Source organism: Eublepharis macularius, chromosome 7 (genome assembly GCF_028583425.1).
Source record: "Eublepharis macularius isolate TG4126 chromosome 7, MPM_Emac_v1.0, whole genome shotgun sequence".
Lineage (NCBI taxonomy): Eukaryota > Metazoa > Chordata > Lepidosauria > Squamata > Eublepharidae > Eublepharis > Eublepharis macularius.
Window position 1 is genome coordinate 36,618,790 of NC_072796.1, and position 18,570 is coordinate 36,637,359.

Here is an 18,570-nt window from a genome sequence, read left to right on the forward strand (position 1 = left end):
GTGGCACCATACAATTTTAAATAACCACACTTTTATATTTTATTCCGAGAGCCAGTTGAGTACTGATTTGCATTGTAACTGTTGTTCATCTAGGCTGCAATGTGTAGTCCTGAAGCGCTATCTCCTGGACAACTTGGAAAAAAGTCAGCTTTGCTAATGCACTCCAGATGTTCATTAGTCCTGAGGGTATATGTGCTGTTGTAGTTCCCTGCTCCTGTGTTGTAGTTTCTTGTAATGCTAGACAACCAATTAAGAAATTAGTTTCATGTTAAACTTTCTTTTCCTGGTACCAGTGCAAACTGATGATGTGGTTTCTAGTAGAACAAGAGAGTATTCTTTGCCCTGTTTTCTATTATTAGTGAATAAACAAACCATTGGGGTGTTTTAGCATTTGAGTAGCAATTTAGTCTGTTCATGCTCTCATCATATCAATTTAGTATCAGACAAGCTATTTTAATTGAAACTGCAAAAGGATCACTGTTAGAGTTAGTGTATTTATCTGAAAGAGTCAGAACAGTGGAATAGATATTTATGGGAAATCCTATTTACAAGAGTTCTTCATGCTTCTTTAGGGTGCAGGGAATGAATGAGAAATACATGTGTAAATATCAGAACACACACATATATAAAATATACAAATAAAAAGGTGTAATATAAGATGAAATTCTGAAAAATAAAAAAAACAAAGTCCATCCTGATACTAAAGTGCTAAAACACGTTTGTTTTTAGTGTGATTTGGGCAGAGAGAAAGAGAGAGAGAGAGTATATATCTTTCATGTGTAAAGAAGTGCATTTCCATTGAAAATACCCATGCCAATTGAATAATTTTGTTTTCTCTTACTATTTTCTTCCACCGACTTCAGGAAATTTACAGATTATTTGGCTTAGTTCAAGAAACTGAGCCAAGACCATATGTATGTAAAACAAGTAATTCAAAGCATTTAGAATTTCAACAAGGTTTTTAGAATACCCTTGTGAATTTTGGTTTGGGGGAGAAATCATAATTAGCATGCTTTCCTTTTTGTTTGTTTGGTTTGGTTTTCCTGTTTGAGAGAGGTTAGGTTAACGCTAATTTAATTAGTTTAAGTCTTTCTGCAAATACTGGTTGCCCACACTCCCAATAAATGCATCTGCAGGGATAGAGAGGTTTTTCCAGTGCTTTTGCACATTTTATATTTACCATTTTGCCTTTCTAGCCAAAGTGCCTGGTTTTTTTCATTAATGCTGTTTTGCTCCATCTTGCACTGAGCTGCTTGTCCGGGGTGAATAATAATAATTCCCAGCAGTTTCCCCATTCCATTGTTTAAATTTGTATGTAAAAAAAAAGAATGGATAACTAGGCTGGTCAATTGTATATATGTGTCTGAAAAGATTGCATGTTTTTATTCAATACGTATTGATGGTATTTAAACAAACTAATAGAACATTGTAATTAAAGTAATTAGTATATTAATTTTTCAGCCTGCACAAATTGAATGCATATGGCTGCTGTTGCAACAGATTTCTGCAAAAAGTGACATTCTGTTCACAATTTGAGTTTCTAACTGGTTGGACCAGTATTCCAAAACAGTGAACAGTCTCATAAAAATTCTTAGATTTCCATACACACATACAGCCTTAAGTATCTATGTCTGGCAACCAGAGTCCTGAGAGTTAGCTTACCTGGTTGCAGTTCTGGCAGCCCAATCTGCACCTGACTATGTCTCGGATGCTTCTGCATAGACAGCTTCTGCTTGTGTCTTAGTGCTGCAGGAAATAAGTGTAGCAAAAACAGTAGTCCCAGTGTACTTCAAGATAAACTCTTTCTTATCAAAAGTTGCTGTAATGATTTTAAGTGTGTGTGTGTTTCTTTAAATGGTTGGTGTGATACGGATGAAGAGTGGGGTTGAAAGAGAGGGGTGAGTGAGTGAGATGATTGGTTGATGATTGAGAGTGTGGGTGGAGTTGAGAAGTGTGACTGGAGTGAAATCTGATTAGACGGTAGCGGTACTCTAGGCGCTGAGTGAACTGCAGTTTTTAGTTACTGAGCAGAGAGAAAAGAGGCATTCTGGTTTAGGCAGGCAAACTGTGTGCAGCTTGAGAGTGTCTATGTATTTCTGACAGAAATGTAACCTGTATGGAAGCTTGAGGGGGCAACCTGTGTGGAAGTCTGAACTGGGTGTGTCTGTAAGAGAACATTCATTATTAAAGGGGAAATTTAAATTAACTATTTTGTAATATAATTCCTAGTGGCAGCAATCTACCCAGAAGGTGTAAGAAGAGGGTTAAAGGCAAAATCTAACTACACAACAGAAAGGAGGCCATAATAGTTGTCATTACAGTTCTGAAATTAAAATGGTTAATTAAATACCTGTATTTTTTCAACAATGACCTATCTATCTACATCTGGATGTTTGTGTTGCATACTTATTATATATGTCTGTATGCCTATCTGAAATCATTTTAACAAAACGTTAGGATAATCTCAAAAATGTACAGTTGACAAACATCCATAAGACATCCATAAGACATCCATAGGATTATTATGATATATAAATTATTTACATTAAAAATGTAAATTATCATATGAAATTATCATATCATATGAAAAAATGTATTATCATATGAATGTCTAACCAATTTTTTTTTTGCTTTAACTTGCTACCGAAGGTTTTTGGAATAATATATACAATATATGCAAACAAAGTTTTAAAAAAGAAGCAGCCGCCGCCAAAGCTCACACATTCCACGTTGTAATCTAACAGTACAGTCTTGGTCTTTTTTGGAAGGAATCCAAGAGAAGCCAGCTTTAAAAAAGTGATCCATCCACATGGGTCATTAAAGAGAAGGGAGAGACAAACATATAGATGGAAGGGATAGCAAGGGCATTCTGAATTTGAACATCAGTAGTTCATGTGATACTGACAATTCCTGCTAGAATTCTGAAAGCATGTCAGATGAATGGGATGGCCATTGCTACTTGCTATATTGGTACAATAAGGCTTCTTTCCCTTAGGATGCTCATATTGATTGTTGCTTATAAGCTTACCAGAGGAGTTTTTTTTAGTTTAAACTTTTATTTTATTAATAAGATTAAAAGCCCAGTACAAGGACAAAGAAATAGAAGAAAAAGGTAAAGAAAAAGAATACAAAGAGAGAAGAAGAACAGAAATTCAAAATGGCAAAGAAAAATAATACGTTTCAATTTCCATTTTTCTCTACAACACCTATCATATTTTAACAAACATTATACTTTTAGTTTTAATATCTCCAAAATTTACCTTTTCAATACTGCCCCCCTTCTATTTATTTTTCCCAAGTTTATCTTCTTAAAAATTAAAACCACAGATTGTCAGTTCATTTTTCTTCGTCTCATGCATAAAGTCAATAAGGGGTTTCCAGTTAACCATAAAAGTCAACAATGTTTTATCTCTGACCAGAGCTGTAAGTTTAGCCATCTCCGCTAACTCCGTCATTTTCACAATCCAGTCCTCGATTGAAGGCAATACTGTACTTTTCCATTTTTGCTCATATAAAAGCCTAGGCGCTGTGGTCATATATAGAAATAAGATACTATGGTTATTTTCCAATGGTTTATCCATTAGTCCCAACAAAAAGGCTTCTAGTTTAAATTGTATATTGATTTTCTCAACATTTTTTGTATTATCATATGAATTTGTGACCAATTTTTTTTTTGCTTTAGGGCGAGTCCACCAAAGATGATAAAATGTTCCTTCATGTTGCTCACATTTCCAAAATTTGTTTGACATACCTTTACTCATTTTTGCTAATTTATCAGGAGATGTATACCACCGATACATCATTTTATAGAAATTTTCTTTAAGTGTGGAACTCAAAGTGAATTTGAGCCCCTTTACCCACATATTTTCCCGCTGGTCCATTGGTATATTATACCCAAAATTTTTAGCCCATTTTACCATACAGTCTTTCACAGATTCTTCTGTTTCAAATTTCAACAAAAGTTTATACATTTTAGAAATAACTTGTTTGTCATTTGCACAAAGCTCTTTTTCAAACTCTGTCTTTTCGTAATCAAAGCCCCATATTTTTTTATCTGATTTAAACCTTTCTAGTAGTTGAGCATAAAAAAACCGTTGACATTTATAACCTTTAGCTATTAAATCTTCCCTTGTCTTCAATTTACAATCTCCTTGTGAGAATTCTAGTAAATCTCCGTAGGTCGACCATCCCTGTTTAGTAGTCATCTCACATCTATAAAATACTTTCTGTGTTGAAATCCAAAGCAGGGTCTTCTGTGATAATCTGTTTGTATTTATTCCAAATTCTCAAGATGGCGCTCCTAATATAATGATTGTTGAAGTCTACGTTGACCTTTACTTCATCATACCACAAATAAGCATGCCATCCAAATCTCAAGTCATGACCTTCCAATGGGATTGCCATTGCTATCTTGCTATATTGGTACAGTAAGGCTTTGTTCCCTTCGAATGCTCATATTGATTGTTGCTTAGAAGCTTAGCAGATGGTTGGTGCTGTACCATGATTTGGGTCCGTCTTGGCTTTCACCTCTACTGGAGGGCTGCCTGGAAACAGTCCAAAGAATCATAAGGGGCATGATGACTGTTTGGCAATGAACAGCAAGTGTGCTCAAGCGCTTTGCATGTGTGAGCTACAGATTAGGGAGAGTGACCCCACCTACGTGCTGTTCAGGTTTCTATGCCTCCACCTCCCCTTGGGCAGTACCCCACAGTAGAATTCATCTGTTAGCGGACATAGTATAGTCACTGGATCAGTACTTACTGGTCATTTTTAGGGAACTGTATTAACTATCTACAGTTTTTTTGGCCAGAAGTACAATGATTGGAATAGGGGAGTGCACACTCAAAAAAAATTGGTGAATCCTAACTGGGAATACTGAACCAGAGGAAAAAAATGGTATTCCCTGAATAACAAATTGATTCTCGTTTGGTAATATAGCAGAAATTTGGTAAAATTTGGCCATTGTTTACTATAGAAAATTCAATCTGGAGCTATCCAGTGCGTTGGGGAGGGTCATTTTTAACCGATCTTTACCAAAATTTCAGGGAACGTATTCCTGATTTTTCTCTATAGCCCCCTCCCCCCCATTTCATAAAGATTGGGTCCTGGGGGCCAATTTTATGGGGCCCCATAGAAGGTGCCACCACCCACTCTCTATTATTCTCTATGGGGAAAACTATTTGGGCGCGATCCAAGGAATTAGGGGTGAGATTTTTCAGGAAAACTTTACCAAATTTGCAAGAGATCTACTCCTGACTTTCCTCTAAAGATCTTCCCAAGTTTCAGGAAGAATGAACCCAGGGGCCAATTTTATGGGCTCCCAAAGAAGGTGCCCCCAGCCACTCGATTGTTTCCTATGGGGAAAAAAGTGAAAGCTGACTCCCAATTCAGAAACACACTGGGGCAAGGCTGCCATGCCCAAGGTACACTCCAAAATGCAAGCTGAGCTCGTCCCAGAGAAAACCCAACAAAAGCAAACTGAAGCATGGGAATAGAATCCCTTCAGAACCAACATGATGCAAGGGGACCAACATCACACCAGAGAATCACATCCATTCCACCCAAACTAATCTGAAGCAAAGGACTCTGTTGCAACTTAGTCCAACAGAACCAGTGTCATTCACAGCAACCAGGCACTGGGTTAAGCCAGTGGGGAAACAACACAGAAGAGAACCCAGCAATACCCAGCCACAAGCACAAGACATTCCCCTGCTTCTGTTTGGAATGGAGTGGCTAGCAGTCACCAAGAAATTGTTTGGATTCTCTGTTTCTCCCACTTGTTTGTGAGGGTTACACTGGTATGACTTTTTGTTAAAATTTTGGTAATGTCCTGCATTGGGGAGGAATGTTCTTCCCTGTGTTGGCTTCAATGCTAGCTAGCACTAGTTCAGACAGGAACAATGTACAGATAGTTCAGTGTACAGTGATTACATGTTGCAGATTAGAGAGGAAGACATTTTCAGCAGTCCAAGTTTGAACTTGCTGATGTCCTTCCTTTGCTTACCTGTGTGGGGTGTTTTAGCTTTTCATCCCCAGTTGGAGAAATGGATGCTTCAGTTTGATGATTACACACTGAGGTTGAGTATCATACTGTACTCCTCTTGAGTAGAGTGTTAGAACTATGCTACAAGGAACTATGCTACAAGGTTATCTTCTGTGCAAAGAGGTCTTTTTCTATTGCTCCCTTCACCAAAGCTTCCCCCACACCCTCTTTCTTTTCTAAGCACAGTTGCCAACCTCCAGATGGTGGCTGGAGATCTCCCAGCTGATCTCCAGACTGCAGAGATCAGTTCCTGTGGAGAAAGTGGCTGCTTTGGAGAGTGGACTATATGGCATTATACCATGCTGAGATCCCTCCCCTTCCCAAACTCCATCCACAAAACTTCCAAGAATTTCCTAACCTGGAGCTGGCAGCCCTAGCTTTAAGTGTACCTGATGTGTCGGCAGAGAGATGGGATCCTGTGCTGTGTACCCTAGCATCTGAAATAGTGTGCAAGTTCATGTAGTAATTTAAAGAACTATGGTTGATTGCAGACTTAGTTAAAAACCTAAGATATGCCATGGCTTTTAAGGCAGGTTGGGGCGGGGTGTTGTTTTCAATCTCACTGAGTTCAGTGGTCATGTTTATGCTTATGTCCAGGGACAACACTCTGGCCTCCAATGGCAATGGCCTCCACCCCGCCACCAGGCCCACCTCACTGGGCGGGGGAGGCCCCACACCTGACGCCAGCCTCCTGTCTGCTTCTTGGGAGGCCCTGACTCTGCTGCCCTCCCTCATCACCCTGTGGCTGCTTACTCTTGCTGCCCCCTCATCATGTCAACCCTCTGTCTGCTGGACAATACTGACTGGGGCTTGCCTGGTGTTCCCGTTCACCGCTTGGCTCATCTCCAATCTCTGGCCCTGGGATTGGTTCACACCTTGAGGACGGACCTAGGGGGGTGAAGTTGGGATTGAGGGGAGGGTTATAAGGGGGGCTCTGAAGGCAGGCTGGTGAGGAGTGGATGAGGTGCTGGTGGGAGCTAGAGTGTGTGTGTGAGTGAGTGTGTGTGTGAGAGAGAGATCAAGCCAGCAAGCACCAGATGGGCTGTCTCTGAAGGAAACTGAGGACACAGGTGAGGTTGGCCCCTCTATCTGAACCACCTGTCAGAGCCACACCATCCTGCTTGAGGGTTCACAGCTTATTGCCAGTGTTTTCTCTGGTATGATGTCCACTGCCAGAGCAGGACATGAGTTGGGGGGCTTAGGATGGGGTTCCTTCCCCCACACAGCTAATTTCTGCCCCATCAATGGGACAATACACTGTTGTATCTCTAAGTTATGCTGGCATGGACTTATTTGCTATCCAAAACAGTTTACAGATTGACCTTAGGATTGTTTTGTTGCAACCTTATATTTAATTGTAAATGCTTATCAATCTGATTGGAGAACTGAGGCAGCTGAAGCAGTTGGAAGTAGAATATAGCAAAGTAGGCAAGAGGTATACAAGTTGTGAATGTGAGAGTATTTGCAGAAGGGAGCAGAGAGATCTTGGGAGCACTGAAATGGCAGTGGACCTGGAGGGAATAGTGGAGAAGCAAAGAAGAAAGTGCTGGTTGCATTAAGGTTCCAATAGTAATGTTTGCCAGCCTTCTTGAAAGTATTTGTCTTTGATGAGGTGTTAAGCTTCAGTACACTAAGGAATGTCTTAGCATCTGCTGACAATCATCAATCAATAAATCTAATTTGCTTTTGAACGTTTCTTCCTTTTGTGAGGCTTACTGCACCTTGAACCAAATTTCATCTAGTTAATTTGACAAAAAGTGCAGTTAAATTGACTCAGAGAAGATGTAAAGATCTTAATTTTTGGAAATGTTGAAGCCGTATGGGGAAAATCTGAGATAACAGCTTTTCTCCTGGGCATTTTAAGCTGCACAAGAGGGGACACAAGAAAGTCATGCTCTAGGGGCAAAATTCTTTGTGTCCACTGAAACGCCGCCCTGGTCCACGGAAAAGTAAAATAAGCATAAATGGTGATGACAACAAAATTATGTTTTCTTAATTGTTGACTTTGTTGCTGATCTGTCCCTATGTTGCCAAAGGAAAACAATGAAATGTAGGTTATTTCCCCTTTGCATTTGTTGTCATAATGAAAGGTCTAAAGTTTGTCATTTCTATAACTGCTTTAGGTTTTATTCAGCCTCCATGCTGCTTTAGGTTCTATTTAACCTTCACACTAGTTTAGTAAATGATACTTGTTTGGGCAAGTATGGCTTGATTGTGCTTTGAACCCTTACCAGTTCTATTTTACTAAAGCAGGGTGGCTGAATCTCTTTTCATTGTAAGAGAAACCAAGCCCTTTCTCTAAGGGCTCTGTAAATACTCTACTGACCCTCTGCATGGGTTGGCTGGTTTCCAAAAATTTCACCCCCTAGAGGAACAATATCAGAGCTGTATTATATTTCCTTATAATGTGAAGGCCATGGGTTCAGTTCTATCCATCTACAGAGAGGACATTGCCCAAATTCCTAATTTTAAATTATTCGTTAGATAATAGATGTGTAGCGGTTCCCAGCAAGCCTGCCTGGATCCCCCAGGGGGCTGTCAGTCACCTTAAGTGGTGTCAAAAGGCAAAGTTCCAAAAGGAGCAGCAAGTGAAGCCTCGCTGCCAAGGTAATAAGCTGCCACCAGCTTCTCTTAACTAAACCTTCAGCTGTGGAACCAAGAGGCCAGTTCCCAGCCCTACCAGGTTTTAAACAGGAAGTCAGCCCTGTGACGCAGGCACTCAGCAGACTGAGTCCAGAAACAAATGAACAGGGTACCATGTGGCCAGTTGGCTAAAGAACTGGATTTGGATTGAAGCCACAACTCTTAGTAACTTCACACCAATATAAGAAAAGTTATTTATTAAAGAAAACTGCAAAGGCAGACAGAAATAAACATAGAAGTATGTGGAGAAGCTCAAAACAACAACAGACTATATAAGCTAGGCTACGTTCACTAGAGGTCCCTGAACTTGTTCCAGATGTTACCTTCAACAAGTTTCAGAATCCAAATGGGAGCTTTAGCTCTTAAGTCCACAGATCTGAAGCACTGGAATCCACCAGTTGCATAACATTCAGGAAGGAATACTATGCAAGGAAGGAAGGTATGTTCCCAAGGAGTAAAAACAGGAGCAAATGCATGTACAGGCGCAAGATCAGGAACGGGTAAATAGACTGAGAAACAATTCCTCTCAAGACCAGCTGCCTGCAGCAGGCCTAAACTCTTAGTCAATCCAAAGGGCCAAATCCTCTGACGACAAACTCAGCAGTAGTCTGTCCTCACAGGTACAAGAGGGGAGGAAAGAATTCATCACCCCACTCCCATAAGGCTATGTGCTAACAAGCCAGGAGGCCAGTGCCAGCCTCCGTCAAACTTTGTCCTTGAAAGCTGTTTCAGGTTTGCACCTGTGGCTCAAGGCCTCATATCTGGCCGGAATAGGCAGTGCCAACCAGCTCCAGTCTCCCAAAAGAAAAAAAAAAGTCTCAAAAGCCTGAACCAAGATGTTTTAACTAAAAAAATAAAGGAATTGGATAAATGAGATTTTTTACAAGGTGTTTAATCTTGTATTAAGTATTTATAATTAAATGCTTAATTACTTATTTTTAGCCCATGCTTTCTCCAAGGAGCTCCAGGCAATATCAGGGCTTCTCTTACTCTTCCCTAGTTCATCCACACAGCAACCTGGTTAGGTAGGCTAAGAGTACAATGATTTGCCCAAGATCACATGATAAACTTTATATTTTAACAGAACATTGAACTTGGCTCTCCCACGGTGCAACCCTATGCAGGAGGCCTAATCTAAGCATCGTGATTTCACTGAGCTTCAGCTGGAGTAATTCTGCATAGGATTGCACTGTCATAAAAACTATTCAGCCAGTTTGAGGTAATCTGTTTGCTTTGTGCCAGTGAAAGCAATAGATCTCCCAGGTAACAGTCATAACAGTTGTAACTGTATTGTGGATTGTGGGTACACAGGTGTCATTCGAACTGTGTGGGCATAGACTGTGACAGAATTCTTCCTCTCTGCTCAACCACATTTTGTTACAAGCAGCACTGTTTTTTTAAAAATTTAAAGTTCTTTTGATGTTGTGAATCCCTTTACCGCTCAGACTTCCTTAATTCATCGGTGTGTTTCATAAAAGGTAGCATGCTTGGATATTCAGATACCCCATTATCACACAATCCAGGATTTGCATAGATAAACTTCTATAGCTTCACCCTTCAGAGTGTTTTTCAAATGTCTGCTTCGATCCAGTTCTATATTTTTAAATTTTTTATCCTGTATATTATGGAAGAGGAACTTGTGCCCATAACTTCATACAGTAGAACCTAATATTGTGAGAGAGCTGTACAGAAAAACATTCTCTTTTATGTGGCAAACATCATGAAGGCTATCGTGCTCTCACAGAGTAACTCTTTGTGTTATGATAGTGTAGGTGAAATTGTGGGGATTTTTTTCAGGTGGGCTATGAAGTGCAAGTACTTAATAATTGTGAATTAACTAAGATGTGATGGGGTTTGAGTTTTGAGGGGCTTTGCAAATAAGCTCGTTACTAATAGGAAGAGAGACTTCATAACAAGTCTTTTAAAAAAAAGATACAGGTGTAAGGTTGTTCTGAAAATGTGTTCATTCATCATTCTGCCTAGGCTCAGTGCTGGATCTGAGACAGGTTTTCTGTGCTCACTTTCTGTGCTCATTGTGATATTTAAAAGGTTTGTTGGCCATGCTATTGCCTTTTTAGAGTGTCATTTGTGAGATCCCAAGATTAGCTGTGTTGGACCAAACCAAAGTTCCATTGAGTCTAGTATATCAATAGGGAAGTTGGATTATTCTGGGAAGTTCACAAGCAGGGCATGAAGGCAACATGTCCCCGCCGCCATGGTATTTGTCCCTAGCATACTAAGCTGAAAGAAACTGAGTTATATACTACCCGTTTACCTCTTTCTATGTTACAGCTGGTTTTTGAACAATGTGACATTATGTTGATGAAATGTGTGACCTTCACACAAAACCACACCCAGTGAAGCATGCATAGTTCCTATGTGCATGTGAAGTGGAGTGTAGGGTTGCTACCTAATGATGTTAGCTAGCCAACTGCTGACAACAATAAGATCAATATACATTGAACATACGAAGTCAGAATATTTCTCCAGTCATTGTTGGAAGAACAGATTTCTGGAGTCTGAAGAAAGAACAGATTTCTAGAGTCTATGAAGTTGTGTTTATATGAGCGATAGAGAAGTGTTTTTCTTCATATATCTTATTTTATTGTAGACATTGGCACTTTACCATCCATTGATTGAGAACTGTCAATAACTTTCATTTCCCCCCCACCAGGCCATATGTTAGTGCACAGCCCGATGTTGGATCTGGACACTGAAGTGCGTCCATCTTCACTTGGCCATCTCAGTCAAAGTGCTTCACTGAAAAGGGGCAGCAGTAATCAGTCTAGTCGTGATGAAAGTAAGTTCTGTTGTGTTTTTCATCCAAAGGAAAAAAAATAGTTTCCATTTGATGTGGTAACATAGTGGGTCACAAAGGCCGAGCTATGAATCGAGAAGTCTCCAGTTTTACTTGCACCTTTGCTCTGAGGTCACTAGGTAGTCTTAGGAAGGCTACTCTGTCTTAGCTTAGCCCTCCATCTGTGATCTAGGATTAATTATACTGACCTGCTTTACAAGGTTGTTGTAAGCACAATGCTGTTTGAGCCCATAGCAGCACAATCCTAAACTGAGTTATATTGACGTTATATTGAAAGTCTATTGACGTAAGTGGACTTGGAACGAAGGGTGCAACTCTGCCTGGGATAGCTCCTTTGGAATATTCAAAGAGGTATGAAAATAGTAAGTATTTTATTATTAGTCCTCCCACTCTTCCCAATATCTGTAAGTTTTAGCATACAATAGTATGCTAGGTCTTAAAACTTGAGAAAAGCCGATTAAATTAGCGTTCGTGAAGTAACCAGCATTCCTGATAGGTAACCAGCATTGAACGCTGTATAGTAGCATGTGTGCCAGCCCATTTATAATCAGCTTAAATTCTCTTTTGATAGGAATGCTCTGTATTTCCTGAATCGCAGCTTTAAAATCCGGCATGTCAATATGTGTGTTTGTTGATTTGCCACATGTACATTCCAACTTTTTGCCTCTTCATTCAAGGCATGTTACAGTTCAAAAAACTTTTTGTAATGTATTACACATAACACAAAAGGGGGGGAAAGAATGGTAAGGAGAGGAAAATAAATCAACTTGAATTACCAGTTTTTAGGTAATTTACATTGCAATCCTAAACAGAGTTACTCCAGTCTAAGTCCATTGAAATCAATGGGCCTAGACTGTGATACTCTCCTTACAACAGACTGCAATGAAGAAATCAGAAAAAGATTGAGACTTGGAAGAGCAGCTGTGAGGAAGCTAGATAAGATCCTTAAAGATAAAGATGTCTCTCTGGGAACCAAGATCAAGATGATCCAAACTATGGTATTCCACCTTACTATGTATGAATGTGAAAGTCAGAAAGTGAAGAAAGCTGACAGGAAGAAAATTGATTCATTTAAAATGTGGTGCTGGAGGAGAGTTTTGTAGATATCATGGACAGCCAAAAAGACAAATAAGTGGGTACTAGATCAAATCAAGCCTGAATTCTTCCTAAAAGCTAAAATGATAAAATTAAGGCTATTGTACTTGGTCACATCATGAGATGACAAGAATCTTTGGAAAAAGTCAATAAAGCTAGGAAAAGTGGAAGACAGTAGGAAAACAGGAAGACCTAAAATGAGATGGCTTGATTTAGTAAAAGAAGCCACATCCTCCAGTTTGCAGGATCTGAGCAAGTCTGTTAATGACAGGACGTCTTTCATTCATTGGGTCGCCATAGGTCGGAGGTGACTTGACAGCACATAATGCACACACACACACACACACACAACTCTCCTTAGGATTGCACTGAGAGAGAAAGAGCAAGCCTAATAAAATTACTCAGAATCCCATTCAAGTCTGTTCAGTGGGGTTTACACCCAGAAAAGATCCTTAGAATTGCACTGTTGTTGTATAATGGGTAGGTGAAATGGTCACTGATAGTCACATGTAGTCAAATGAAATGGTCACTGATGGAGATAGTTCATTTATTTACATTAGTTTCTCACTGTAACTCAAGGCAGACTATGCAGTGTAAATCAATACAATCAACTGCTGGGACATTCTATAAACAATGTGGTAGCGTAGGCAAATGCAAATTTGCAGAGATTTGAAACAACCAAATCTGATACGGAGCTGAAATAGAGCATAAGCAATTAATCGTGTCATATTAAGTAACTCAGAAACTACACAGTGGGAACATGCTTACAGCAACAGACAGTACACAGTAATACAGTCTTCAGTTCCCAGGGACGGTGCCAGAGGTTCTGGCACCCACGGCGGCGTGCGCGCGCTCTGCACGCACGCATGCCACGGGCTGCGTGATGACGTCATCGCAGACATCATCACGGTCGCAGGGGGCTGGGGTGTGCGGAGGAGCACCGAGTGCAGAAGCTGTGAGCTGCTGCTGGGGTGGCGCGCGGAGGCTGCTCCGTGCGCTGCCCCAGCAGCGGCTCACGGCTTCCGCCACCGCCGCCACGTGCCCCAGCCGGGCGCAGAAGCTGCGAGCCGCTGCTGGGGTGGTGCACGGAGGCTGCAGCTGCAGCCAGCCAGCCAGCCCCATGCCGCCACCACCACATGCCCCAGCTGAGCGCAGAAGCTGCGAGCCGCTGCTGGGGCGGCGCGCGGAGGCTGCTCCGTGTGCCACCCCAGCAGCAGCTCACGGCTTCTGCGCCCGGCTGGGGTGGAGGAGCGTGCAGCAGAGCTGGTGTGGCTGGCTGCAGCTGCTGCTGTAGCCAGCCCCGTGCTTCCACCACCACCGCCACGTGCCCCAGCCGGGCGCAGAAGTTGCGAGCCGCTGCTGGGGTGGTGCGCGGAGGTTGCGCCCAGCTGGGGCGTGTGGTGGCGGCGGCGGCGGAAGCACGGGGCTTGCTGGCTGCAGCAGCAGCTGCAGCCAGCCATGCCAGCTCTGCTGCGCGCTCCTCTGCCCCCGACACCCCCTCCTGCGCCCCCCCCCCAGTGCCCTTGTGCCCGAGGCCAGTGCCTACCTGGCCTCAATGGGTGTGCCGGCCCTGTCAGTTCCTATCCCTTTACCAATGTATCTCTTTGGACTATTTCCATTTGGAAACAAATGGTAGTTGGTCTGAGGGAGGCTGATCAAGAAAGCTATTTGGTCTTTCTCTGCCTTACATTACACAAAAGTAAGTTTATAAAAGTACCTTGTTAATTTTGCCGTAATCAGTTCATGATTTTGCTTTCCCTCTTTTAGCTTGGAGATTTAAAGCCCCGCAGCAAGTGGCGTTTGTTGAAAAGCTAACAAAACTTGTTGTAAGCCAGCTCCCCAACTTCTGGAAACTCTGGATTTCTTATGTGAATGGAAGTCTCTTTAGTGAGGTATGACTCTTTGGAACCAGTCATTCCAGTAATGTCAGTGGTATGCAACTCCATAAGGAACTTAAAATAGAGTCCCATTTGTCAATGTTTCTTTTATCTTAACTTGCTTGATATATCTTTGCTTCTCCTCACTCCCCATTTTCCCCAGGCTAACAAATAATCAACTTTGTTAAGAGCTAGTATGGATATTCTCTGCAGTTCTAGAAAGTTGTCCTCATTTGCCTAGAATGATTTTTTGGGGGTGAGGGGTGAGGAAAGAGCTCATTTTCCTCCAGTTCTTTGAACGTTGACCATTAAACTGTGCATCCTGTAAATGGCTTAAAACGATATCTTTGCATGGGTGGCCAGCCCTGGTTGGGGGGAGTGGTGGAGAGAACAAAAAGCAGGGGATCTAGATTGGTGCTGCAGCTTTCTTTGCTCTGTATGGCTGCTCTTTATTTTCGATATCTTGCCATCACCAAGGCAGTTGAGCACCGACACAGAGACAGAGTTCTGAAAGTGATGAGCAGTGCCAGGAAGGAGAGGAACAGTAATAAAGAAGCTGTATGAGGACTTGCATGTCTTAGCAAAGTGTCAGTTAAGTGTTACCAAGGTGTTTTCAACAGCCTTAGAAAATATGTATCTAAATTGAGATCCAACTCTCTATGCAGTGAAAACAGCCCGATCTAACCGTTAAGACTTACCACAGAATAGTTTTGGTCTGTCTGTACAGGAAGGGTTAAACTATTCAGCAAAATCACTACAAGGAAGAGGGTGGGGAAAAACCTGTAACTTTTATATATAAATGTGCATATCGTCTGTAAGGTTGAAAGGGACAGGAGGTCCTCTAATACAATCTCTTTTCAAAATGAAGGTCTTTCATCAACTCATCCCTCTCCCCTGATCAGTTAACATAGTCCAGGCCACAGAGTAGCATAAGCAGGAAACAAGCAAAACAGTTTTAACAGGTTGTTTTAAACAGTTAAGGGGTACAGATAATTTAGATGAAGCTTCTTATGTTAAGCAAACTAAGACTGTCTATTGAGAGACTAGTATAAGAGTGTTTCGGAAAGTGTAAAAGGTAAGGGGTCTTTTTTTTTAGTTGACTTTAAATGATTGTGCTCACATGCCCAAGTTATAAGTGAGTTAGAGTGTGTTGCAGTTGCACCTATATTATCAATGTCTTAAAAACCAAACATATATCCTATTTAAATTGTAAGGGGAAAGCGCACTTTTCCCAACACCATGCTATGATACCTTCTGTCCATTAGGTGTCATTCATACATTATATTATACTTAAAAGCAGCTCTAGCTATTTTATGGCAAGTTTTTAGGAGTCTTTTTCTAGAAAAACCACTTGGTGATATCAGCAGGCTTCATGGAAGGCACTAAAGTTGACCTATAATTATGCAGTGTTTTTACTATTCTTATCTTATTAATTTGGTGATACAAACATTGATGTTCTGAAGTATTGACCTCAGCCTGAACTATTCTTCCCACTCTGAAGTGTTCTTAACAAATCAGACTTTGCCAACTAAGAATTCATTCAAGCATGTATTGTCCCATTTTTCATGAACTGGGAATTTATAGAACCCGTGACCTGTTCCTGCTAGATGTTAACATGAATATCACTAGAATAATATCTCTGCCTATGATTATGTTTTACAAGACTGCTGAAAAATCTGGTCAAATGGAAAGATCAAAGAAGAATGCAAGACAAAGGCAAAATGATTTCAAGGTAAGCTAGGCGTGCAGACATTCATCCTGGAAGGCCTTTAAGAACCCCAGTGATTTAAAATTAAAATGTTAGCGGCATAGATATTTTAATAATACATTTTAGTTAGATTGTCAGCTAGGGGAGCGCACAGTCCTCCATACTCAAGCTGCTGGTGTCCTCCAAATCATTCTCTGATGATTTAGCTTTAAAGCTTATCAGCAGTTCCCTTTTATCAGGCCTGACATCCTACTTCAACTGTTGGCTTGTTGTTCAGGCAGCTGGAGCCACTAGTCAAGAAAGGAACGGGATCTTTCTTTTGAGTGGACGCTCGCAGCAGCTTAGTAGCCCAGACTAGGCCAATCTTACCAGAGCTTGGAAGCTAAGCAGTGACAGCCACAGTTAGTACTTGGATGGGAGATCATCAAGGAAGGTTGGGTTGCTGTGCAGAGGAGGGCACTGGCTCATCTCTTGCTTTGAAAACTCCGTGCTCCTGGAGACACCCAAGAGTCATCTGACAGCACTTTAATTACAACAAGCTTACAGAAAGTTTTGGTAGATGTTCGTGTGTATTTATTTGATTTTCCTACATGTAAAGAATAAACAAAAATAGCAGGAAAAGCAAAATCAGCTGCTATTCCGCCTGCCATGGTTTCTTTTATGGTTTTTATACATTTAACATTTTAAACGTTAAACTAAGAATAAAGAATAAATAAAACAATTCAACAACTCACCAATAGCCAACAAATGATATTCAGATAACTTATACTATTAGTTTGAATCATTTTTTCTCTACTTAAAAAGTTTCTACACTTTCCTATGAGCGTGCGCTAAAAAAAAGTGATATTTGGATTCAGGTATCCAGAATACCATATCTATTCAGAATTCCAAATATATTTGGCTCCATTATTCCCTATGGGGAAATCTTTCTGGGGACTGGAGGGGCCGTTTTCAAGCAAACTACACCAGAATTGCAGGGAACCTAGTCCTGAATGTCCACTAAAGACCCCCACCCCAGTTTAAGTTAATTGGACCAAAGGGTCCAATTTTATAGGCCCCAGAACAAGCTGCCACATGCCACTCTCCATTGTTTCCCGTGGGAGAAACATCCAAGGCTTTCTCCAGGACACAAGAAGTTTTAGCCAAACACAAAACAGCAACCAGTGACCAAAATCCTCCCAACAGAACCAACATCGGAGCAGAGAATCCAGCCTAGCAAGCCAGTAATACTAAGGCAGCAGCTTGAATTAGCAATGGCATAAGGCAAGTAAACAACACTGACACAGACACACACACAATAATACTGCCTTACTACATAAGAACATAAGCATAAGAACATAAGCAAAGCCATGTTGGATCAGGCCAGTGGCCCATCCAGTCCAACATTCTGTCACACACAGTGGCTAGAAATCCAGTGCCATCTAAAGGACTGTCAGTGAGGCCAGGACACCAGAAGCCCTCCCACTGCCTTCCTTCCAGCACCAAGACAACAGAGCACCACCTCCCCACAAAGAGAATACCATCTATCTCCTGTGGCTAATAGCCACTGATGGACCTCTGCTCCATATATTTGTCCAGTCCCCTCTTGAAGCTGGCAATGCTTGTAGCTGCCACCACCTCCTGTGGCAACGAATTCCATGTGTTTATCACCCTTTGTGTAAAGTAGTATTTTCTTCTATCTGTTCTAACCCGACTGCTCAATAATTTCATAGAGTGCCCACGAGTTCTTGTATTGTGAGAAAGGGAGAAAAACACATCTTTCTCGACCTTCTCTAACCCGTGCATTATCTTGTAAACCTCTATCATGTCTCCCCTCAGTCGTCTTTTCTCCAGGCTAAAGAGCCCCAAGCGCCTCACTCTTTCCTCATAGGGAAAGTGTTCCAACCCTTTAATCATTTTAGTTGCCCTTCTCTGTACTTTTTCCAGTGCTATGATATCTTTTTTAAGGTGTGGCGACCAGAACTGTACACAGTACTCCAAATGAGGCCTCACCATCGATTTATACAGAGGCATTATGATACCGGCTGATTTGTTTTCAATCCCTTTCCTAATAACCCCTAGCATAGCATTAGCTTTTTTTATGGCAGTCGCACACTGTGCTGACGTTTTTAGTGAGTTATCTATCATGACTCCAAGATCTCTCTCTTGGTCAGTCTCCGCCAGTTCAGACCCCATCAACTTGTATTTATATTTTGGATTTTTGGTTCCAATGTGCATTACTTTGCACTTGGCTACATTGAACCTCATTTGCCACATGGATGCCCACTCTTCTAGCCTCGACAGATCCCTTTGGAGTGCCTCACAATCCTCTCTGGCTTTCACCACCCTGAACAATTTCGTGTCATCTGCAAATTTAGCCACTTCACTGCTTAATCCCAATTCCAAA

General features: G+C 41.3%; 1 protein-coding gene across 1 annotated transcript in view; it reads left to right on the top strand.

Moving 5' to 3' along the window:
* EXOC2 (exocyst complex component 2) overlaps positions 1 to 18,570 on the top strand; it is a 146,050-nt gene that overhangs the window by 67,248 nt on the left and 60,232 nt on the right. Inside the window, exons 13-15 of the mRNA XM_054985162.1 lie at positions 11,361 to 11,486; positions 14,367 to 14,491; positions 16,140 to 16,208. Coding sequence (XP_054841137.1) covers positions 11,361 to 11,486; positions 14,367 to 14,491; positions 16,140 to 16,208 — 320 coding nt within the window. The remainder of the gene's footprint in view (positions 1 to 11,360; positions 11,487 to 14,366; positions 14,492 to 16,139; positions 16,209 to 18,570) is intronic.